At 40.4% G+C, this 26,335-nt stretch overlaps 1 protein-coding gene across 1 annotated transcript in view; it reads left to right on the top strand.

The window, feature by feature from the left end:
* The window catches only part of ERBB4 (erb-b2 receptor tyrosine kinase 4), a 1,576,940-nt gene that overhangs the window by 959,494 nt on the left and 591,111 nt on the right, over positions 1–26,335 (top strand). The window contains exons 13-14 of the mRNA XM_078682001.1: positions 2,490–2,583; positions 17,255–17,409. Coding sequence (XP_078538127.1) covers positions 2,490–2,583; positions 17,255–17,409 — 249 coding nt within the window. The remainder of the gene's footprint in view (positions 1–2,489; positions 2,584–17,254; positions 17,410–26,335) is intronic.

Genomic DNA, 26,335 nt, shown 5'->3' with positions numbered 1-26,335 from the left:
TTCATCCAATGACCTGCCCTTCTGAAGTCAGTCATTATCAAACAGGACCAAATACCTGTTGGATATAGGTAATGCACAAATTCGGGAGGGGAGATTCATGGCCTCAGACTGGCTTGGTATTTCCAAGGCATCCAAACTGAGATATCGATCTTGCATATTATGAATTTGGGCATTACAAGCATTAGCATAAGGAACATAAAGCAGGTTAGAGCAATATTTCGGAAACTAAGGAAGATTTTGCTAGGCAGAAAAGGTCCAAGCAATGCTGGCAATGCTGTATTGAATGTGTATGAGAAGAATATTTGTATTTTAACTTTGTGACTTTCAGACATTAGTAAAACCCGGGTTTCACATTCAGTCATTAAAAAATCCTTGGCCATCTTCATTCGCCACATGAAAACAGACTGGCGATCTCACCCCTCCCTCGAGATGTCTGAGGCTATTCTACAGGTAGTTCTAGGATACTTCAGTGGAGAGCAGGGGAGATTTGCTCGCAAGTCAGTACAGGTTTGATCTTGCAAACCTTTTCATTTTAATTTTGTTCCACACATGTGGGGCAAATGCTTTAGTCATTTTACCAAAATGTAACTTCTTTTAGAAATATCAGAAAAAAATGTTTTTAAACACACTTGCACTTTATACATGTGACATATCAACATTTAGGTATTGCAAAAAAGTTAAAAAAAATTGCTAACTAGTTTGAAAGATTTCTTAATAGTTTTTGCAATTGTGAAATACACATTTTCAAGTATTTTTCAGTTTTTCAAAACGGTTACACATTCCTTAGACTATTTCAGATGCAATAAATTGTATGTTTACTTTTAAAATGCTGTATGTCTCGTTTTAACATTACAACGTTTTAAAATACATTTACATCTACTTTATTAATTATCATTAATGTTTTGGATTACAATTTTGGAATATTTAAAATGAACAGTTGTTACCATTGTTGCTGAAAATGTCCTAACACCTTTAAATACAATTTAAATGTTATAATTGTTTAAACATTTTTGTGTTTGTATTTATATATTTTTTAATTAAATGTTTAAAATGTTGTTCAAACTTGCAATTAGTTAAACATATGTAGGGTTTTTTGTAAGCTGTTATTCATAGTTCACAAATTTAGAAATTTTTTAGAATTTGGATTTGAATTCAGATTTATAACTGTTAACTAGGATTTTAAAAGTTGTAATATAAACTCTAGAAACCTTTCTAATGTTGTGTTTTTTTAAACGTGTAATTGGTTAACAGCCTTTTCAAGAATTTCTTCAAAGTTGAAATTACTAAAAATATTTATTTAATAAGTTATTCGATTGAAAATCATGCATTATGCACTTTGCAGTGCCATGAAAATGTTTATTTGCATTCTACACAGCTATGTATCACGCTTAAACAAATTTGACCTTTTAATTTTAATCCGTTTAACACTTTTACATAACATGTGGAATATTTAACAGAACTTTTTTAACCTATTTAAATCCCGCCCCTAATAAAAAGGGAAATTCTTTATTTTATGATGTCAATGTGTTAAATACTTTTTTCTTGTGACAGGAAATGCCTTGAAAAAAATGGACTCACAATGTCTTAGCAATGTTGGTGGTTCGTGATTCATCCAAAAGATATTTGCCTAGCACAGCTTAAGTTTGTCACTAAATGGCATGAAACAACCTAGGCTTTATAACACACCCATCAGTTTAATTTGTTACTTTTGAGGGAATATCATGTTTCCCTTGAAGTTTAAAATCTGGTTCCAATATGCTGATTAAGCCTTTGTATTTAAGATGCTGCCTCATCACAGAAGAATAATATTTCTTATCTTGCAGTCTGCACCATAAATACTTCTATATGAATTTGCAGGGCCACTGAAATTAAGCGGCAGAAGAGGGCCAAATTATGCAGCAAGGTTGACTAAATTATGCATCAAGAAAATGCAAATTATTAAGTCTAATGTGGCACATTTGGTATTAGTGTAACCGCACTATTTTGGAATTTATACACCTGAAAACACTGTTGAGGAAAATATTTCACCTTGTTAGTATCAATTAGTACCCAAATACAGCAATAATCCCTATGTGCTAATATGCTAGAAAGTAGAAACAAACCTTTTTTGTTTGTTAATATCAACAGATTTTGCAGCAGATAATGGATTATGTGGCAAATGTGGCATGTCCATAATTATGCGAAAAACGCAGCAGAATCACAAAATGTCAGTGACACTGTTTATACGTTATTTTCTGAACATCAGTCTGGCTATGTTTTTTCTTTTGTGGCCATAGATTGGCTGAGCAACAAGTAGGTTAGACAGTTATGTTTTTTTTTCATTAGCAGGGAAATGGGACCTCATGTGGCTTAGATATCAACAATAACACCAGAAACGTCAACAGTTAAGAAAGACAGAGCTACAAATATTAGCATATTGAAACACCTGCTTATGTCACCTTTCTCCAAACCCTTTCAAACCTCTGCTTACTCAATATTTATCTTTGCAGGGAATTCCGCGAGTTTGCTAATGGAACCCAATGTGTCGAATGTGATCTACAGTGTGAGAAGATGGATGAATACATGGTCACCTGCCATGGCCCAGTAAGATACAAATATATTCATGGCGAATCCTTAAAAGTCTACCACTGTCTTTACCTGCTGCATGACCACTGACAACATGTAGTTTACAGCCCTCTTTCTCTTTGTTCAAACACTACAGTTTCTGTGCCACGGGTCTTCATGTATTCACTGATTTTTCATCCACTGCTTGGAGGAGGAGGTTTAGCATCATAGAAAGCTTTAGTTCTGCTTTTCCTAACCATAACAGTCTGGGTGAAATGCATACTCATTAAGTGTAGGGACATTTCTTGTAAACCACAGACTTTTTAAATGTGTTGAGCCAAACATTGAAGTTCAGTCATGCGTGAGCCGTGCTGCATTTTTTCCATGGCACAAGTCGGGCGTGTACATGAGTGCATGGAGTTCCATCTATGTGCGGGAGAAGGTTTTCCAGTCTATAGACCATACATGAAAATTAATGTTCACCCCACATGTCAGTATCTCGTGCCATCTAGTGCTTAAAATCATGTTAGTTGTCATGATAAAAATGGCCAACATGCTGCAAAATAAGAATTTTGCAGCACAGGCCCCCTAAAAAACAAAGAAACTGAGGAATATTGCCCCATCTTTCCCCCACCTGATAACCCACCAAAAATGTTAGAGAGCTGTGGAAGCCGAGGTGGAGTCATTACACCATCTTAATGTTTGCAAATGCAACCACTCTAGGCTGCAGCACACTGTTGTAGTGTGGCCTCAAAGAGTGTTTAACCCCACGGGCAGAATCCATGTTTCTTTTTAAGTCAGAGATGGGCAAGAAGGTGTTCTCTTTAGAGCTCTGACCTGCTGAAGAATCTGTTCACCATTTAAAGTGTCAGTGTAAATGTCTCTGATTGGTTGAAGAATACAGTTTTGTGCTTTTATTGATAAAAAAACTCTAGAAAGAATCAAGTACACAAACACTAATAGCTTTAGTTGGAAAAATAAATCAAGGACAATATATTTGCTCAATTAAGTCTTCAGCTTTTGTGGGAGTCGCATGAGCGAGTGAAACAAGATGGCTGCCTCACGCTAGCTGTCCCTGTCCCTGTCACCCATTTTATCGACAATATTAAAGCGTACTGTAGGCTAGCATTGCCTCATTCTTTTTACCTCCTGTTGTTGAGTTTAATCAGCGCTCCGCGGAGATACCTTAACTTGTGGGTTTCTGTTTATTTACACTGTGTAATCCCTCCTGAGCTCATCACTGGTCTCCCCTTCATACTGCTACCGAAGTTCCTGTCAACAGGGTGGAGCTGCTTCGAGGAAAGGGCGCGGCTGAGGCTTACACCACTACCACAGCTGGTTGTAACTGTTGCGCCCTCTGCTATCGCTGTGACATTTTTTAATTCCTTTATCATTTATTTTCTGTTTTCTTTACTTTTTTTATTGTATTAAAATGGAGGAGGAAAATGTACATATCATTAATAATAAACGCAAACAGAGAACTTCTCCAGTCAAGTCAAAGTTTGTGTATCCTAATGAACCTCCTTTATCTACATTATTGGAAGAAGTACAAGCTATTCATTCTAATATGGACAATACTGCATCAGAAATTAAAAATGTGTGTTAAGATATGGCAAGTCTTTCTATGAATGTCTCTGGTACCGCAATAAAAATTCAGGGTAATGAATCAAACATTGATAGTATTATGCGAATCACAGCAAAGGCTGTTCCTCTGAGTTATGTATTACGAGATTTAGAAAACCGCAATTGGCAGTATAACTTGAGCATTTTTAATTTGCCAGAAGAAGTCGAGGGCAATAACTGTAGGTGTTATCCGGAAAACTTCTTACCTGGTCTTCTGCTTCTAAAGTTCCCAGAAAAATTGGAAATTGATACAGCACACAGAATTCCTTCACATGACAAACCAAGTCATACCAAACCTCGTCAAATGATCTTTAAAGTACTGCATCATCATCATTTCGTGATGACCCAGAAAGTGGCAAGAGAGATTCCGCTGCTTATGGTTTATGGTAACAAAATTTGTCTCCATCAAGACTTTACCAAGGAAACAGTTTATATCCGCAAATAATTTACAGTGCTTAGACCAAGAGTAAGGAGATCTGGTTTTAAATACGGCCTTTTTGATCCATCTACTATGAGAATTTGGAAAGATGATTTCCCCTAGTAATTTCAACGTCCGGATGATCTTCATGCCTTTTTTAATCAACAGTCTCTGCTTTCCCTGGATGCTAATGAGACTGATACTTGAATCTTTTGTTTTAATATTTTCTTATAGCTAGCCTAGTTTAGGAGTTTCTTTTAGGGCATTGTCTCTGATGGTCACTCTTCCACAAGCATGTGCTTATATGCTGTCTTTTTCATGTTTGTCCTTGTCTTTTCTTTTCCTCTTTCCTTTTATTTCTATTGCTACTTTTTACATTTACAGATTATCCTTTTTTTCTTTCATACTTTTCTAAGTCATTAATTCCTTTAATGTTAAAGGTTTAAGACACCCTTTTAAACATATGAAAAATTTTGATTACTTGGCAAGACATTTAGCAAATATTTGTTTACTCCAAGAGACACATATAGATGTTACAACTTTATCATACATGAATAAGAAAAGGTTCGGTAATGTTCTTTCTTCCCCTGCCATGGAGCTGCTGTTCTTTTTGCCAGAAAAGTTCACCTCCAAATACGAAATAAATATTCTGATGCAGATGGTTGATATCTTGGAGTCAAAATGAAAACTGATAATACCGTTTTATATTTGGTTAATATTTATAGTCCAACAACTGATTATCCACAATTTTTGTTCCTTTATACATCGGACGTTCTCAAATTATGGAATGTTCCGCTTGTTATTGGAGGTGATTTTAATCTAATATGTGATTCCTATTAATCAGAACATCTTTAACTAAATATTGTCCTCCCAAAGCTTTTTATACTCTCTAATCCTTTTTTAAAAACTACCAAACAAGTAGTTGTTTGGCACTTACCTCATCCAACAGTTTACATTTTTTTTCAATCCTCATAATTCTTATTCCTGTATCCATTATTTATTAATATCCATCAATTAATTAATTCAACGTCTGACCCTATTGTTCATAATATTGATATTTATGACCATGCGCTTATTTCTTTTGTTTTACAACTTGATTCCACTCAGCAGTCTCAACGTAGATGGCATATGAATGTGAATGTTGCCCTCAATGTCACTAATAAACTAAAACTTTTATCTGCAATACTTGACTATTTTTTCTTTTAATCTAGAGGGCTCTACTTTAATTGTAAATCATTGGGATGCATTCAAAGCTTACCTCAAAGGTGTAACCATATCTGTTATGACACATGATAATGAATCATTTGACTCTAAACTCAAAGAGCTGGACAAACAAATAGCTAACAATGAGCACCTCTTTATCACTTCCAATGATATCACTTAAAAAAACTCTGTGATAAACTCTGTTATTAATTAAACTAGCTGTTAAGTAAAATGACTGACATTCAAATTTCTATTAATAAGGCTAAATTTTGTTTCAGCGCTAATAGATTTGGATGGCTTGAAGCAAAGTATCTTCCTATAAAAAAAGATAAGAATAAAATCAATGCAATACATGGTCCAAATGGAAAAAATTACACTAAAACACAAAGACATTGTTAATGAATGTTTTGATTATTATCCAACTTTATAGAGTTATCCTCCATCTACTGATACCCATAATATTGATACATTTTTGGAGTCTTGTGGTTTACCTAAAATTTGTCAACCAGTTAGAGATAAACTGGATTTACCAATCACGATAGAAGAGATTGAGCCACCCATTAGATCCCTAAAATCTATTAAATTTCCTGGTCCTGATGGTTTTGTGGCTGAAATTTATGAAGAATGAAGAAGTTTCTCCTCTTCTATTACCTCATCTACTCAACTTATTTACTCACTTTAGTATTTTAAAATTAACTTCAGGATCCTTCACTGAAGCCTTAATTATCCTTCTCCTGAAACCCAACAAAGATCCCACCAAAGTATCAAATTATCATCAAATATATTCAATTAATCAGGACTGTAAGCTTTATGCAAAAAATTCTAGCAAGCAAATCTGGTTCTCTATCCTTGACACTGTTATTCATGTTGATCAATCTGGTTTCATGGCACTTAGTGCACTAAGGTATTCTTCCATGTGATAGAAGCTGGTCCATCATTTTCTTTTCCTTCTGTAGTCCAAGCACTTGGTGCTGAAAAGCTTTTGATACAGTCTTTTGTCTTTATTTATTTCATACCTTTTCTGCATTTAATATTGACAGTTAATTTATTATCATGATATCATCTCTTTATTCAGGTCCATCTGTCAAACTTTTCATTAAAGGCCAAATCTCTAATATTGTTTACCTTTTTAGAGGCACTAGACAAGGATGTCCCTTATCATCATTGCCTTTTCTTCTTGCTATTGAACCTTTGCTCTCTGCAATCAGAGATTCGATTGAAATAGAAGGCCTCATTATTTAGGGTGTTTCTAGAAAAACGTCAGCCTATGCTGACCATGTCCTGTTTTATATATAAGTAAACCTGAATCTTCCATTCCTCCTCTGCTAAACATAATTCAAATGTACTCTCGGGTTTCAGGCGACACTTTTTATTTATTTATTTATTTATTTTTATTTATAGAGTTTTGTATAGCGCAGACTTGACCCTTGGGTATCAGAGCGCTTCACAGTTGCATATGGAACATTTGTGATACATTTCGATTGGCTATATAAAACATTTCCTGTACAATATTTTCTTTCATCAGTTTCAGCAAAACTGCAGCAATACTATATAAAGTATTCCTGTACAAGACATTCTTATCCGTTTCAGCAAAGTAACAGTATTTTGTATTCAAAGTTCTGAAGTGCTTTCTGTGAGTTTTACCACAAGACCGGTTCATGATTGATGTTTGGTATTAAATGCTAAACGGCAGTCAAGTCTTATGGTATTAAACACTTATAAAACAGATTTTTTCCTCAATGTTCACTGTACCCCTGATATGCTTACCAACACCAATATAATATCACCAAAAGAAAAACTTAAATATTTTGGTAGCCTTGTTTCTTACACTAGTAAACAATCAATTATTGTAAATGCATTCTTTTACTTCCTTTCTGTGATACCTACTCAACTACCTCTCCAGTCATATAATAATGTAGATAAACTCATATCTTAATTTATTTGGAACAGCTAAACTCCTCGTTAAGTTACAAAAATTTGAAAGTTGCATAGATTGATGAAGGTTTTGGCTTATCAATTTTCTTAAATATCATAAAGCTTTTATTTTCAAACAAGGTTATTTTTAGTTCAATTATGCCGGCCTCTAAATGTCACCTTCGTGGCTTCTCATTGAATGTGGATTGGTATCACCCTTCCCTTTACCTGCATTATTTACTATTTCCAATTTTATGAATTTACTAAAATTATCCACCATTTTTAAATCTACAAAACTAATATTAAAGGACTTAGACTGTCTGTTTCAGTCTCCTATTTCAAATACTTCAAATCTGTCGTTATGGTATAACCCATTAATGAAACCTGCTTGAACCGCAAAATGTTGACAACCCGGGAAGAGACCTGGTATTTTTTATTTACAAGATATATATCATAATAATACTTTTTAAACTTTTGATGAACTTCAAAAAGTTTTTATTTTACCTCCCTCGAATAGTTCCAAATATGTACTGTTATGTAATTCCATCCTTGATTCCCTTCTTAATAATTTATCGAAGAGTGCCACATAGAATTTATAAATTTATACTCAAACGATAGCTGTATTTCCATATGCTGTTTTAAAGTTTTATCCCAAAAAAAATCTAAATTTTTCAGGGGATAATATTAACTCTTTCTACTAATTGAAATAATGAGCTAGACTAATCTGTTTCTCAGGATGTATGAAAGAAAATATGGATGAATAATATTTCTGGTTAGTTTCCTGTTACTTTATACCAAACCAATTCATTTATACTATTTGTTTATGGACTCCTTTAAAGTTATACAACACAAAGCTTTTAGATTCTCAAATTGGTTGGTATTGCAATCTGAATCCTGGTTCTCTTAGACATATATTACATGATTGTAATACTGTTTCTACGTTTTGGAGGGAAATTTAGGATATCGTTACAAACATTTTTTAAATTTCAGATAATCTTTTTCATGATATGGTGATTCGTAAATGTAGTTCATGATCCACAAATATGTCTGATTTAAATAACAAACTACTCAACTTTCTGATTTCTGTTACTTTAAAATCAATTACTACTACTAATTGTAAAATTGCTTTGTTATAATAAATCCATTTGTGGTGGTTATGGATACTTTTTACTAGACAAGGATCTAATTTAACTCTTTCAGGTGTTGTTTAGTTACATCTACTTATCCCTGGTTTTGGAAACCTACTGATGATTAGATAGCAGTATATTTATAATTAAGTTTTAGTTATATGTTACATGTGCTGTTAATATTTAAGATATTTGAACCAGAAATGGTTAGCTCTCTTTCGTTTTATTTCTATTCAAGTTGTTTCTTTCCCCCTTATATTTAAAGTGTTACATAGGAATTGTATTTGTATAGGTAGATTTATCCTATTATTGTTTTGCGATTTTTTGTGTACCTTTTAGGTGCTCTTTTTTGCATGGTCTATTATCCTACCATAAAAAGCAATAAAGATTTTGAGCATGAAGTCTTCAGTTTTTGCACGTGGGTATGTTTGTTTAAAATACTGACAATCTGTGCCATTTCCAAGCTCAAATACCTCCCTATAGGTAGATTCACAAAACATAACATGAGATTTTAAATGCTCTTTTAATGTTTCTAAGTAAGCATATGTTTTCTTTATTTGATGTACAGGGTCAAGAAACTCTATCAGGGTGCTCATAGGGATGTATTGTAGCTTTGACTGTGAAAGTGGTCCATGCCATGACAGTGAGGGATATGAGAGAGTTGTGGCATCACTTCTGTTGATATCAGGGCACATTTGCATGGTGTTTAGTACACACACACACACACACAGTCACACTGTATCTCTCTCGCTCTCATATATATTGTTGGAAATGGGGTCTAACAATTGGTCAGAGGTATGCACCATGTCCAAGTATAGACCCACTATTCTAGTCAGGGTAAGTCAGTTACACACTACAGATAACCCATGCTCACCCCCTTGGTAGCTTGGCAAGAGCAGGCAGGCTTATCCCCAGAGGCAATGTGTAAAGTATTTGTACACACACACAATAACACAGTGAAAACACAACTACAGTACTCCACACCAGTTTAGAACAATAGTCAATATTTATCTGAATAAAATGACAAAAATCCAACACACGCAAGTCAAGATATGAATTTCAAATATTTAATAAAGTTATAGCTCTTAGAAAACAATAGCTCCAACTGGGGCTATCTCGTCACGCTAGACCGGGACAAATCCACAAGTTAAGTCAATCCACGATGCAGGCCGGCCGGATACAGGAGTCACGCAGACCCCAGTACAGTGACTTGAATGCATCAAAAGTTAAAGATGATGCCAGATGCAAAGGATGTGAGGCATCACTGTAGCAAGTGATGCGTCGCTTCCTTACTGCGGTGCAGTGTCGATGAAGTCAGCGATCAGGGACGATGCATTACACACAGGAGGTGATACATCACTCTCGGTGAGGAGTCAGTTCCAATGGTGGTATGGTGTCAATGAAGCGTTGAAAGCCAAGCCGCACTGCGTCGATTCCACTGCATCAAGCAGGGGCAGTAAAATCACGGACTTCAGTGAAGTGGTGCTCAAGAATCACACAATAGTGGTACTTCGAAGGTGCTTCGGCAAGGTAGATGCTTGTGTTGTAAGTCGTGGTCTATGAGTCAAGCGAGGACCATAGCTTCAGTAGAGGCAGTAGTGATGCATCGAGTTGTGCTGGTTCCAAAATCACACTTGGAGTCATTGCGTTGGTTTCTTCTTTCAGCAGAGAAACTCACTTTCAAGGTTCCAGAACTAAAATTGGCACCACTTGGTAGATAGAGTAGGGGTCTCAGCAGAGGAGCTCAGGTGCTGCAGTCTTTGATGGCCATGGGACTTCCTACAGGTGGCAAGCTCAACTCAAACCCTTGTAGAAACTTTAAAAAGCAGGATGTAGAGAGCAAAGTCCAGTCTTCTTGCTTTCAAGCAAGAATCAGCAGGCCAACATAGCAAAGCAAGCAGCAAAGTGGCAGGGCCTCCTGTCAGCACAACAGCTCTTCTTCCTGGCAGAATGTTCTCAGTCCAGAATTGTTCTGAGTATATGTGTCAGAGTTCCAGTACTATAACTATTTTAGCCTTTGAAGTAGGGAGACTTCAAAGAAAGTTCTTTGTGGTGAACAAGACCCTGCCCTGGCTCCAGACACACTTATAGTAGGGTATGCAGCTCTTTGTGTGAGGACATGCACAGCCCTATTCAGGTGCAAATGTCAGCTCCTTCCACCACTCTAGCTTAGGAAGACCCCTCAGCCGGGTGATTTGCCATCAGGATATGCAGGACACACCTCATCTCCTTTTGTGTGTGACTGTCTAGAGTGAACTCACAAAGCCCAACTGTCATCCAACCAGATGTGTATTCTAGGGACAGGCAGAGGCACCGAATGGTTAAGTAAGACAATGCCAATGTTCTAAAAGTGTCATTTTCAGACCTGTGATTTAAAAAACAACTTCACTAATAAGATGTGTTTTTAAATTGTGATTCTAGGAACACCAAACTACAATTGTTTATCTGCTCCCAACTGAAAGATACACTTATAAAGTGTTACAAGCAAGATCCAATGCTAACCTATGAGAGAGATAGGCCTTGCTGTGCTGAAAAACAAATATAGAATTTTTTCACTGCCAGGACATGTAAAACGTAAAAGCACATGTCCTACCTTTTAAATACACTGCCGCTGCCCATGGGGCTACCTAAAACCTACCTTAGTGCCTTACATGTAATAAAAGGCAAGGTTTGGGCCTGGCAAGAAGGTGAACTTGCCAGGTCGACCTGGCAGTTTGAAACTGCACACACAGGCTCTACAGTGGCAGGCTGGACATGTTTGAAAGGCTACTCATGTGGGCGGCACAATCAGTGCTGCAGGCCCTCTAATAGCATTTGATTTACAGTCCCTTGGCACATGTAGTGGACTATACTCTGTATTTATTCCAAAATCAAATATGCCAATCATGGAGAAACCAAATGCCATGTTGCACACAGAGCACATGCACTCTAGCACTGGTCAGCAGTGTTAAAGTGTCCAAAGTCCTAAAGTCAACAAAAAGAAGGTCACAAAAGTAGGTGGAGGAAGACAAAAAGTTTGTGGTTAACCCTGCGAAAAGGGCCAGGTCCAACACGGCCCCCTTCCAGCCTAAAATCAGGGCAGACTAATCAATACCTTGATGGGCGTCCCTGCTTAGGGCGATAGAACATTGACCCTGGCCCGCAACGGCATGGGCACGTTCCAGTTCTACGCCTCTCTGGACCCATGTGAATCCCTCTGTTTATACTCTCAGGGCCCACCCATAGGGGATCCTTCTCCTCACCTGTGGACCCCATCTATGCAGCTCCTAACCCTACTTTGCTCACAGATGCATCCCAGTAGGCAGACAGTGTCACAATGGCCGAGAAAGTGATGTGGTCCTTTTGACTTCTGTCTCCAACCCAATGACAACTCAGTCCACAGAAACTCAAAGTGGCTACAGAAAGCTGTAGTGAGAAGGGCCACTCCACAGGCCTTCCAGGGCTCTCTAACCTCTGGGGTTCCTCAGAGTGGGGGCCAGGGGGTCGGTAGCTCCATGTGAGTAGCACCCTTTTTCCACACTCCCTTCCACCAGTTCAGGGGTAGTAACCTGAGACTGATCCTTCAACCCAGGGTCTGTACCCCTAGGCTGACCAGGTGCCTGGCAAGCCAGTACTTCCTGGGGGGGACCACTACCCCACGCCCCTAGGGAAACACTTACTGAAAGTGTTGTACAAGAGTCTGCCTAGCAATGGTCTTCGACCCCTGTCCCTCTGATAGAGCATGCCAGAATTGGCATCACCAGGGTCAGTCCTGGTGTGCTCTGACCTCTAAGCTGGCAACCCCTGACCCGTTGGTCCACCCACTGGGGACTGCCCACTGTCACCCCTCAATCTAGAGTTTTGCATCCTCCTCTTTTGAGTGGTACTGCCAGACACCAGAACTGCTGAATGTCACTGGTTTTGTACGAGTGGAATATGAGTCTAACTAGAACGTCCCTATAAGCTTTGTTTTTTTCAGTGAAAAGAAATATATATACATATATATCCTACTGGCTGTCATCAGTAGGTAGTTATAGGTAGAACCATGTTTCCATAGGAAAAGTGTTTTTAACTTGCCTATATCTTTAGTATCGTTTGACAAATCGTCACGAAATTTTACAAAAAAAAGGGCTCCAGTGAATTTTGTTGCACCCGGAAAGTCTCAGAGTGATTTATGAAGCGTTGGCTGAGACAAATGGGGTTAAACAAAAAGGATGCAGTTGCAATGTTTATTCCCAAAGGACCTGTCAACACAGCTACAGCCCGAACCACTGAACGGAATTAGACCAAATTTGACAGAAAGATAGCTTTTGGTTCGCTGATTGTGCTTTTTGTTATTTGGTGTAAATCTGTTCAGTAGTTTTAGAAAAATTGAAAAAAACAGTTAATGATATCTGTGGTCAGGATTATTTCATGAAAAAAATGAGTTTGTGCAGGGAAATTCAGAGCTCTGATTGGCTGCCAGCATTTAAATCAGGTAGTGTTGGCAGCCATCTTGGGACTCAGCTTCAGCCAAGACCCACAAAAAAAGAAAAGGTGGCATGGTGGAAATACCCTGATTCCATTAAGTTCATCCTGGAGTCCCAGAGGGACCAAGACAGACCCAAAAAGCTTTTTAAAAATAAAAAATACTGCGAAATTATGTGGGAGAGGCCTGTATGGCCTCCCCCACTTCTCCCGGGACCACCACCTTGCCAGGGCCACATTTTAAAAACAAATTGGGGGGTTTCTTGAACCCCCTCATGCCCAGGGGACCATGAGACTAAAGTATTTATATCGGGGGCTCTCGGACTTCACCCAGCCCAGGGGACCACCACCTCTGCAGGGTCATCTTCTTTTTAAAAAATTGGGATGGGCCATGTGGCCCTCTTTCTGTAATGTTCTCAGCCCTGTGGACCCCCACCTACCCATGGCAGACCCTACAAATTTGAAAAGGGGGGGAACGTGACACACCTCCTGGAGCCATAGATGGCCCGGGGGACCGCCACCCCTAGGGCCAGCTCTGCTATGTCCCGGGTGGGGTGCCCTCCCCAGAACTTGCTGTGGCTGAGCTGGATCTTTACCACTCCTGCCGAGCCACAGCAAATGGTCCGCTTTCAGCAAGTGAGAGCATAAAAAATGCTCTTGCTTATTGGAAGCATAGCAGAATTGCTTTTATACCGAGTGAGCTACATGTTTAGCAGCTCCCTATGTCTAAAAGCAATGTTGGCTCCCTGAAGGAGGCAGGGAGCTGGCAGGGACTGCAGGCTGAAATTGGCCTGAGGTGGGGCGCACGGCCCCCCTCCTGTAAAAGAATAAAAAAAACTAAAAAAGGCCTGGCCCCAGGGCTGAAACTGGCCCAGGGAAGGGCCCTTACTGCCCGCCCTCCCCTATAAAATGTAAACCAGGCCCCGGGAATGGGTCACTGGGGTTGAAATCGGCCCAAGAGGAGGCCCCCTCAACTAAATAAAAAAATAACCAATAAAAAAAAGCCAGACCCTGGGGTCCCCGGGGGCCAAAATCGGCTTGGTGGGGGACCGCACAGCCCCTCTCCCCATTTCAAAAAGGCTTGGGACTGGGGTCTCCGAGGCCAAAGTCGGCCAAGGAAAGGGGGCCAAATGGACCCCTCCCCTAATATAATTAAAATATATTAAAAAGCCTGCCTGGAAAGTCGCCGGAGGCTGCCCCCCTTTTCTCCACCACTCTGCAAACGCACTACTGATTGGGGGATGAAGTCCCTTTGGGTACTGAAGACCCCTGGGGGCCAAGAACCCTCCAGTTACCTCCAGTAGCTCCTGCACGGCTGGATTGCCGAGAGTTGGTCGAGACCCCACCCCCTTTCTCCACTACTCTGCAAATGCGACTACTAGCTAAAAAAACATTAGAAATTCACTGAAAAGACCAAAGGTTACAAGGACATTATAGTTAGGCTCAGATTTTGCTGTACAAAATCAGAGCAATTCAGCAGTTATAGTTAGCCCAGCTAACTATAACTTACCCCCTCACAATGCACTGCTTATGACCTTACGTATTATATGTATGTGGAGAAGTGTGGCTCAATGGTTAGAGCGGCAGACCCTGATGCAGAAGTCTGGCCCGGGACCAGGGTTCAATTCCCGCTTCGGCGGGTCTCGGGCTCAATTTCCTCGGACCTGATAATTCTCGCCTCGGTGTCTATTCTAAACATGAGTCCCACTCTGCAACTCTGGGCAATAGCTTGCTTATTCTCCACAACGGCCCCAACAACGCTAGTATGCCTGCTTTACCTTGGGGGTGCCCAGGAGTGGGCACCTCACAGGGAAAGGCCAGGCAGGGTTCCTCAGCGGTATTTGTACAAGCGCCGAGATGCCTGCGGGTAGTCGTGCGCTATACAAGTGAGTAATTATCATTATCAATTATCATTATCATTTATATCAATGATGAGTCATGACATAGTCAGTAACATCACTGATTACATCTCAAATGACATCACTGATGACATCACTGATTACATCATCCACAGACTCAGTCACACCCCATACAACCTGTTGTATGTCCACTCAGACAATCAGCCAACCAGTCACATACCCATTCAGAGACCCATACAAGTACTCATACATCCACTTACTCATCCATAAAGCCACTCACACAACAGTCTCACTCACCTATACAGCTACTTATACAACTAGTCACTCACCCATACAGCCACTCACAAGACCCACACTCACCCATATAGCCAATAGACACATATATATTCACCCATACAGCCTCTCAGACACCCACTCACTCACCCATACAGAATCTCAAGGTAGCCACTCACTCACCTATACAACCAGTCACACACCCAGACAACCACTTACATAACCCATTCACACATCTGTACAAGTAGCCACACATCTGCTAACTCACCTTTACAGCCCTTCACAGAAACATATACTCTCCAATACAGCCACTCACACACTTACTCATGTTACCAAACCCCCAGTCAAAGAGGCCCTCACTCACCCATACACTTACACACCCAGTCACTCATTCATACAGCCATTCAGACACCAACTCACTCACCCATACAGTCACTCACACACCCACTCACATAACCACACAGCCACGGACACACCTACTCACTCACCAGTACAGCCACTAACAGTCACTCAGTCACCTACACAGCTACTCATACACCCACTCATACAGGCACTCACATTCCCATGTAGTCATTCACCCCTCACACACGAATACATACAGCCACTCACATATTATATGTTAAAAGTAGTATCACTCATTGGAAGTACACCTAGTATACTAATTACACTTTTGTAGTGGCTTAGTACATATTGTTAACACTCATACATTCATATAAAACACTTACACTCACTGGATGATGTTATCAGTGATATTATGAGGGATGTCATTGACCATGTCATGAGTGATGTAATATGCAAGTTCATAAGCTGTGCATTGTGGGGGCGTAAGTTATAGTTAGCTCAGGTAACTATAACTGCTCAATTTCTCTGGTTTTGTATGAGTGACATCTGAGCCTAACTATAACGTCCATGTAACCTTTTTTTTTTCAGTGAACATATATAAATATATATATATATATACACACACACACCTCGCTCTCTAATTCTCTCTCCCTCACTCTCTTTCCTCTTCCACCTACCAAATCCTACAGCATGGGGCAATGAGTTAGCCACGTCAGTCAGCTATTGGTTGTCTTCAATGTGATTGAAGGCATTTTGCTCATACATATCCATCTAAAAACTAGTCTCCTTTATGTCCAGGGCTGGCTGGCCAATTTCAGCTTTAATTTCTGGTTTTGTTTCATTTGTTTTGATTCAATGTATTTTTGCAGTGTTTCTTTTAATTTTTTTGCTTACACATATGTAGGATTTCTACTCTATATCACTTTTACACTTTTAATGTCAATTGCCTATGTTTGCAATAAAACATAGACTTACAATAGCCAGGCCCAGTGGCTTTGCCAATGGTTTCTTAGACGAGTTGTGCCACAAAATACATATCAGTGTTGATCCTTTTAAATATTTTTACTAGTTTTTAAAAATAAAAATGACTGCCTCACTTGGAGTTTTCTATTAGTACTTTCCTGCTTTACAACAGCTCAGTTTCATAATAGTAGTAATTTTACTCTTGCGAACGATCAGCGTAAGGGACTAGGTGGGCTAATACAGCCTGTGTTCAGCCTGCGGCACTGCTACGTTGGTGGCTAATGGGCACATTATCAAGCGTGGGACCGAAGGCTTGAGTTTTACTTCCATCTTTCCCACTTGGATAGATTATATGATTCACAGAAGTTACTATATCTCCCTGTGCTTCCATTCTTTTCCATATTTGCAAGAACTGGGACGACTAAGGGCAGGCTAATCACATTATTATGGACTGTACTAAAAATCTTCTGTTTATCCATTGTGGAAAGTCACCTTTTATTATTGTCTTATTCGTATTTCTCTCCTCTGCTTTCTCCCTTTAGGGACCGGACCACTGCACCAAATGCACCCATTTTAAAGATGGCCCCAACTGTGTAGAGAAGTGTCCTGATGGCCTGCAAGGGGCCAACAGCTTTATTTTTAAGTATGCGGATGAAGACCACGAGTGCCACCCTTGCCACGCAAACTGCACCCAGGGGTAAGCTGACCACACAGAGGGCAGCGTTGAGTTGCCACTGATTTGAAAGTCATTGGTCTACCTATCAGAATAATGCAGTGATGGTGCGTGACCCAATCGGTGTGCATGCGCAGGCTGTGCTGCTGGTGAAAGGCGTAGCGCCTATCTGGGAAATGGATGAATGTCATCAGGCCCTGAATCTTGAGTGACTGAGGGTCGGAGGGTGGAGGGGGGTTGGGCATAGGGTTGGTCTCATGCCCACTTGATCTTGCCCCGCTGGTCATTTGGAGTCATTCTTATAAATATGCCAGTTCTTCTTTGCTTCTGGCTAACTCCGACATTTTTTGGGGGAACAACGACTGACTTCCCAAGCGCTCTCTGGTAGCTTTTAGGGGCATGTGCAAGAGCATCTGAGACTTTACAGGTCCGCGCTGCCTGCTGTCTTCTTTCTATTAACCGTTACCATTTTAAAACCCTTAGAACGAGCTGGAGGACATGACTGGCTCTTTTTACATACTTAGGAAGCGGATTCTGTGCGCAAACAAATAGTCCAAAGACCGGATCGGAAGTCTCCAAGGCAGTGGCGGTTGATCATTGGCCATTCGCAGCTTCTATTGGCTAGCCGCTATCAAATCGAGTGCATTCCCAAATTACTGTTTGGGGAATCCGAAAGACACGAAATCAAAAGTTTCCAAAATTCACTCATGCTCAGTGACCGCAGGCAGCGTTTCTGCTTTTTCTACTGTACAAGACGAGGTTGAAGCGGAGGAGAGGGTGAACGCACTGAACGGCGCTCAACATTAAGTCCAGAAAGATAAAAGAGTGTAGATACTGACTAGAAAGTGAGTGTGTGAAGGATAGATGCACAATGAAACACACTCATCTGTTGAATGAATGCGAATACGAATGAGTGATTGATTTATTTGCCCATCTCTGTCCTGCTGAAAAGCCTCAAGGATGCCTCAGAGACTCCAAGAGTGAACTGTTCTACCTGACAACCAGGAAGAGAGAGCTGCAGAGTGAAGGCGTTGGTTTTAGGAGTGACATAAAACATAGTTACCGAGGACGCCTTTAAGAGATCGGTATATTTGCCATTGTTGTATATTACAATGTAAATGTCACAAACCAAAACTGACCCCAGCTCATAATTTGCAAGGAATTACGAGTGGCGTGAAACAGGAGGCCGCAGTCTATAGAAAAACACTGTTCTCGTGATTTTACTACTGTGAATGAAAGGCAGGATTTATCCAAAGCTTGCTTGGCACTTTATTCCACAATTAATAGACCAGAACAAAAACAAATCTATCGCCTGCCCACACAAGCCCTTCACAGAAGAGGTTATCTTCACACGTGGCTGTGACCCAACTTCGGAATCCCCCAAAGCAAGCCTGTATTACAGGGCGGTGGCAAATGCAGGGGTCAGTGGGGGCGTGGGGATGTTTCCGCATAGGTTCTTACGTCTGTACGTCTGGATAGGCCGGGATTAAAATAAGGCTTCTCAGGCATTGTAGTGCTTGTAAGCCGCAGCAGTGGGCCATGTGTTAGTCACAGTGCTATAGACATAAAAAGGCTACGGCCCTTGGAGCGTATCGTCACGTGGTAGAGTTCGTATTGACTGAGGTGGCACGCTTGCCAATACCTTGCCGAAAGAAGTACACCCGAACAAGATGTTGGACGTCACAACTTTCATTCCTCTTGCACATTTGGCATAGGATCCATCGTCGGAGGAAGCTGCCTGTTTCCAAGGTAATACATTCAAGTGAAAGGGCTGCTGTCCCTCGGAGATCACAGCTCATGGATAGATGGGCACCGTCAAAAGAACATTAAATACACTGAGCGTGTGTCTGCTCGCTGCAGCAGACGGGGCTCTAAGACTCCGGGCTCTCCATAAAAATCAAACCATATGTCGGCATATGTGGGATAAAGCACTCCCTGCTGCTCATTAGAAGGATAATGCTAGTCACTGAGGAGTTTCATGAAGATGTAGAGGAATGAGGATGGATGCAGAGTTCATTAATAAGGTCGTGGAACTCCAAAGGTGACTTTCAATTTCCTTATAATGAGTGGCAGGGGATACTTTATTCCTTATAATACATGACCACACCATCATCCTTCAAACAAAACACTTCCATCCTTGATGTGCGCTCTTACACGTGAAAGAGATAGGATGTTTGGGAATATGAAGGATACAATTTGAATCTCTAGTGCAAAACTAAACACACCAACAAGGGGTTAGTAATTTGTTGAGAAGGATATTAAAATCAGTTTAATACGTCAGATTAAAAAACAAAAAACACTTTACCGTAGCATGTTTGGAAACATGCAGAGATATTTTGTCTTTCCTATAAGTGCCTAAAGAAAAATAAATGTGTTGACACATTGCCTTTTATACTTCTCACTCTTCATCTAGAAAAACAAAGCAGAAAAAGTAAAAACCATGTTTCATTTTTGTTCGTTAAACTACAACTTTAAATATGCTGATCCTGCCTTTCTCCTTGGCTGCTAGTTCTAACTCAACTGTAAAAAGTTATTACAGTTGAGAAGCTACGTCATTTCCATTTACTAGGTACATTGCAATGGGTTGCACGCTCCCATATATTAAGAGTATAATATTGTTCTAGCGAATATTGTATGTACCTCTCGTAACAAGGCTGTCCTCATCTGCCTTACCCATGCCTAAGGTTTGCTGTGTCCACGCATTGCGTCCATAAACCCTAATGATTACTTTGCGAGTGTCGGAATAAGGGCGGCATTTCTCCCTCTGGGACTGACTAATATCTCGGGCACTATGCAGTAAAACTTTTCACATCGTTATTGAAGCGTTTTGCTGAATGGGACTCAGGTTTTAAAGACCAAGAAACCTTTTTTCTTGTCTGAATGCAATGTTTCTCTCCTACATTTGTTCCTCTTTTGCCTCCATCGCTGACTGCGTGGGACGATGAGGTGGCAAGCTGCAGAATGTTTGGTAGTATTTTTGCAACCGTGTCCCGAGTTAGGAAACAATGTGCCACATTCCCTCGGATTAGAAGGGGAGGGATTCTACTGAGAGAAAATTGGTGTCCCGCTGTTGAACTTTCAATGGTGCCACCAGAGCGGAAGTACCTACAGATGAGCCCATATTTCTCCATATCTCAGGCCCCTCTTTGTCCTCCATTATTTTTAGGGCCAATATGGTTTTAATTCTGAGCTTCTAAGCTTCTTCTCTGTGTCAAGAGACCCCCATCACCACTGATTGCTTTGGGCCAGAGGCCAAAATTCTAAACTTCCTTCCACCTAGTACCACCAAAATATCGATTACCATAAGTTCCCCACTCCGCCATTGCCCATACTTGGTTTCCAAAAAGTTTCAAATACTATCAGATATATTTGAGTGGGCTTATGGCTCTCTGTTGGGTCTACAGCTGTCCAGAGAAGTCTCACCAGTGGAAGTTTTTTATGATGGACTACATTAGTATGGAGTCTCCCAAGCCAGTTCAACTCTTCTAGGTGAACTTTACCATTACATTTATTTGGCACTGTACCCAACTCCTTTTGTTTTTTTGTTTCTTCCATAGGAAAGTGTGTGCGATATAGAGGTAACTGCACTGTTAACGACAAGTGACCAAGCCCTTGAGTGGCTCACAATGAAATGTAAACTGTTCACAGAATCTCAAGGTTCTCTACTGACCCACAAAGATTATGATGATGCTCTGTGCCTGTCGGCTCTATATGCACTGCATTCTGGGATGCCTTGTTCTGCTTTCCCACTGCAGGGGTAGCAATAAAGGGCACCCCTTCATAGACTACCATGAATAACACAGAGCACCCCAAAAAGCATCACAACCTGGGATTCAGTAGTGTGTCCCCAGCAGGATGCATATCTAGACTTCTGGACAAAGAGAACATTTACAGAACAGTATCAGCCATAGGCAGCAATTACACCCAGGACAGCTTGTTGCTCAAGCACATGTTTTGACAGATTTTAATGCACGGGTCACTATTTCATACAAAAAACATTTTGGTGGTCGTCACAGGCTATGGTTAATGACTTTTTTAAGACATCTGCAAAGGACCCGAGTTGCTTCCCACAGGCCATTTCACAGGGGCTGTGTGTGCAAGCAACTAAACCACCATCTATAAAATAGTACCCCATCTTGTCCTATACAGTATTTGGCAAATTACCTTATTCATAGAGACTGGAAATGTCCTCCCATGGAAAAAACTGGAATACTCAATACATTCAGCGTATGACATGTCATTAACAGGTGGAATAATCTCAGATCTATTCTTAGCTGTGGAAAAACCACAGATCATTCAGAAATACAAAAATGAATGAAAAAACAATATTCTCTCTAATGAAATTTCCAGTTGGCTGTTGCAACAAACCAAGGCTGAAAGTGACCTTTTAGCTTCCCTTTCAAATTTTTTCCTACTATTTTTTTTTCTTTAATCCAATTTTTCTTGGAGGTTTTTGGGAAAAACGGGTATGGAAGGGTATGACTTGCCACCATTTGCACTAAAAATGGTTTCACTATAGTGTGGCATTCTCTAGTAGTCCAAAACAAATCTCTCATTAATGCAAAATGTTGAAGAATAATCTGACTACATGCTGTAAAGGTGGTACATTCAATAACTGATGGAAAACTAGTCTATAAACCCTCGTTGTAGTTTCTGTTTATTTTTTTTTACATGGAATATTGTATTGTTTTTTACATGGAACATTGGGTTACAATGGCCAACCGGAACCATCGGCAAGAACAACAAGCCCCAACAAGATGGCCTTATTGTTTAGTCGCTGAAATTAAACTAGTCAATTATTCAATAAAATGCGTGGATGTCAACATCTGTTGCCATTCAAGATGAGACCTTGTTCCTGTTTTCACAAAACTAATTACAGCAGGAGCATTAGGGAAACCGTGGCTAGAGATCGCAGCGTGGCAGTCTGATGCGCGCCACTCGACACTCACTCGCGGCGGAGTCAGACCGACGTCACGGGACAAAGGGGAAATGATGGCGTCCATCAGAGAGAGGAGACGTGGTAAGCGCCAGCACCACCCCAGTATCTCCCCAGGCTACCAAAGGATCTGCTTCTGGGAATTTAAGATTGAGCCCCTGCGGCTTATCCAGGAACCCCAAATACCTAAAAAATAAAAATAATAAAATAACACAAGTTACAGACTAATGAGCGTTTTTCCTGTAGCTAAACAGATCATTGCAAAGCCAGAAGCAGGCAGGCAAGATTTGTATTCTGCAGGAGTCTCTGGCGCAAACTCAGCTTTGGGGCTTTGGTGAAGGAGTCTCGACTCGTGGTACAGGGGATTATCCTGGCATATTTACCTTGCATATTGCTTTGCTCCTCGTGTTTTTCTGTTCCATTGCTCACAGGCACATCGAGGCAGCCAAAAATGCTGAAGCTCGTTTTTATTCAGCATGTGTCAACAATAATAAATAGATGATCTTTATAAATGGCGAACACAGGCGGCTGCCAGCCCCAGGCTCATTAAACACAGAGGCTCTGTTGGACAGGGTGTTTAAAATAATGCGAGAGTCAAGAGTGCCGGCTCCCGCTCTAAACCACTTTACAGATTCCTACAACCTCAGTTCTGGTTGTGCTTGTCCGTACTTTAATATGAATGCTTGATTCATGTCAGGGAAGATTCCAAAATGTGTACATTATCTTTGTGCTTATGATTTGAGCCATATTGTTTAATAATTCGGCATATCGAACAAAGAGAAAAGAAGGTTTGCCTGTGTTTTAGAACCTTTTGAGTTATTCTATATGCATTTCCTTTTCGGGATGTCTCCTCTGCGAAAACTCATTCAAAATAGGCTGATCTATGTATACCATTCACCTAGCCGCAAGGCAACATGGCACCTTACAAGAGTGGTGCTTAGGGGTAGGGTACTGTGGGTCAACCACAAAGATGGAATGGGAAGCTGGCTAGCGGTGAGCGGAGCGAAGTTTAGAGTACCGGATACGGAAGCAGCAGAACTCGAGTCCGTCTTCAGGAGCAGGTCCAAGCGGTCACTTGTGGCAAGGTGTTGCTGCTGGAGATGGGTCTTCAGCTCCATAAGGAAGTGAAGAAGTAGGGAGCATGCCAGGTCAAGGATAGAGCTGCAAACCCTCTCTGCGTGGTCTCCAACATTTTAAAATTTTGTTCTTGAAACCATTCTCCACTCTACAGAACAAAAACGGACTCCTTCTGAGAGCGTCAACAATAAGGCTTATGAAAGCACGTTCAGTATAAAGATGAAATTCTGCTGGTTTGGTTTCGGTTGATTCATGCCGCCATGTTCATGCTAAGAAGTTCTTCTGTATTTGAGTAAGTAGCTTTGTTTAAGTGGCCACTAATATTGGAGCCACTCGAATGCCATGTCTGCATTATATAGTGGGGCACTCGGTGTCTACTCGAACAAGGACAAGCCTTAAAAGGTTGTTCACATGATAAAAATAGCTTGTGTAGCCTGAAGAACCTCCTTCCTGAGCCTTGGAAATATGTCTGAGAAAACATGCTTGACTTCTTCCCTGAGTTTTTGTATCCCTATTCTGATTTTACCCGAACTTACATTATTCCTGGAGCAAATAATTTGTTGACTGAGCCATGGGGCTAAAAGCCATTGTCTTTTAGGAGACCAGACAGTTGCAGCTACTCTTCAAGCCTGCCTGCCTGGTTGGCTTTCCTTTCTTCCCCACTCCCTACTCATTTTCCTTGACACTTTAGTGTGCAGTACTTAGGCAACAATATTTTAGTAGATAGATGGTTTGCCCAAAATTGTTTGATATGCCACAACTATGAGCATACAGTCCTGTGCCTGGTCCCTGTTCCTGCTGAATTCAAAGCTCATGAACAGGACTGTGAGTCCACTTTGTGTGCCATTTAACCAGATATGGGTCAGAAGGTACTTTGATCAGGGGACTTTGGCAAGCCAACACAGTCACTGCCGTGCACGGAGTCCCCAACCCCTCAAGGCCCCCAAATCTATCAAATTCTGCCCAAGGGTCAAAGAATATCTGTGCTATATGGGAGATTCAGGGGCCTCTCTTCACATTCTGCAGGGGACCCAAGTATTTGTATATTATACCACTGATTTTGATCTAAGTTTCATAGCGAGACCTGACCCTGTGCTGTACTTAATATTTCTCAAGAACAAAACCTATTGGCCTTGTATTGGTACAAGCGCTGGAAAAGAACACGGTCTTATAAAGCCCAGGGGAGCTCACAACTCTAACTGTAAGAGAGCTTATGCCTCTCTGAACCCAATGTATTTGACTTTGTCAATTATAAGCAGCAGGTCCACAAATACAGCCCATTAATGTTATTGGGCAGCCAACCATTTGGCTAACCTGTGACACCCCCTCCCCCAGGTTATTGAACCGGAATTTCTTGATAACGTCTGGTAATTTTAAAGATAAAGGTCCCAATATCCAGGTAGCCAATGGGCAAAATAAAAATCCAATTGCATTTAGTAGACATTAATATTTATAGATTGTTAACTTTTAATCCACTTTAACCTTCATAGGCTTTGATTTAGACGAGGGCCTATTTAGCCTCCCTATTCAGAGTTAAGTTCTGAACGAGTCTGTTAGTGCTGGAAAAAAATGCACTACTTTGTGTCTCAGACGAGGGAAACCAACCACATATTTCCTGGTGTTAAACTTTTAATCACAGAGTCTCTGGCTGAAGAGGTGTAGGATAACCTCAGATTCTGCCATCGCAGTGAAACTAGACTGAATGTTCAGTGCACCTGAGAGCAGAAGAGTTTTTATAAAATATCAGTCTACCTTTACTCAAAAGACACACTGAGGTTGAACAGAATCCTAGAAACTAAGCCCTGAAACTTGATAACCCCTGACCTGTGAAACCAACAACATTTGAAATAATTTTAAAGTAATTTGAAAATTAGCCTATTTAAAGTGGCTTTGTGTGACTTCTTAGGTGCCACAGAGGAAAGATCTCCATCCAAATAGAAGACAGGTTCCCACAAAATGCAATACATTCTCTTCTGCAGGCCGCCAATGGACATGCATTCAAAGGACTCTCGCATCCACTGAGGATCGACAACTGCTGACTCAGTACTGAAAATGAAATCAATGGCTTTTGAAACATGGACGCTGTCAAAACCAAGTGTGGCACAAATCCATTACATAAACTAAATAAATAATATCACTTAGTCTGCAACAGTGTTTCCAAAACTATTTCACAAGCCAATTTTTGGTGGTTCGAAAGTCCAAGTAATAAACGAAGATGCCTTTAAAATTCTGTTTTTATCTTGTCATATTTGCTATGCTTTAAAGACATAGCTCAGATGTCAGGCTGTGTCTTCTGACAAATTGCTGCTTATGTTCTTAATTTGTGGGATTGGGGTTTGCAAACTCCTCCCACTTTGCAGTCTGAGAAAAAAAAAGTTATGTGAATTATGTGACAATCTTTTTGGGTATAGAAAGTGTGAAAGAAAAGGTTGTAGGATGTCACTTGTTTGCTGCACACAACAAAATGTAAATACCTGTAAATGAACTGTATACATTCAGCAGTTAAGAAAGCAAACTGATGCACTTTGTTTTTTAATTCTGAAGTGTGAAGGAAACAAAGATTTTAATAGGATCAAAACAAATCAAACACTTTACTTGGTGATGCACACATATTAAATATGCACTGAAACCAGATTTCCACACATTCTAATTTGTGTGCAATATAGTTTTATTGGTAAAACTGTAAGCCTGTGCAAATTTAATTGGTTATTTCAATTGAAAATGTGCTGTCTGTAAATGACAGTGTGCAACTATACGATGCTTCAGTTACATGAAGAATCACCCACCTTTAGTCCATTAAAACTAGGTGAGCGACAAAATGTTTTAATTCTGGAAATTGGGCCATAGTTCTAAAAAGTTTGGGAAGCACAGGTCTACAATTATATCCTTATCTAGACTACATACTTCGGTGCCCTGTCTCTCGGTGCCATGTATTTC

The sequence above is a fragment of the Lissotriton helveticus genome, chromosome 3_1 (genome assembly GCF_964261635.1).
Source record: "Lissotriton helveticus chromosome 3_1, aLisHel1.1, whole genome shotgun sequence".
Lineage (NCBI taxonomy): Eukaryota > Metazoa > Chordata > Amphibia > Caudata > Salamandridae > Lissotriton > Lissotriton helveticus.
Note: the sequence above shows the minus strand (reverse complement) of the source record. Positions and strands in the feature narration are given on the sequence as shown.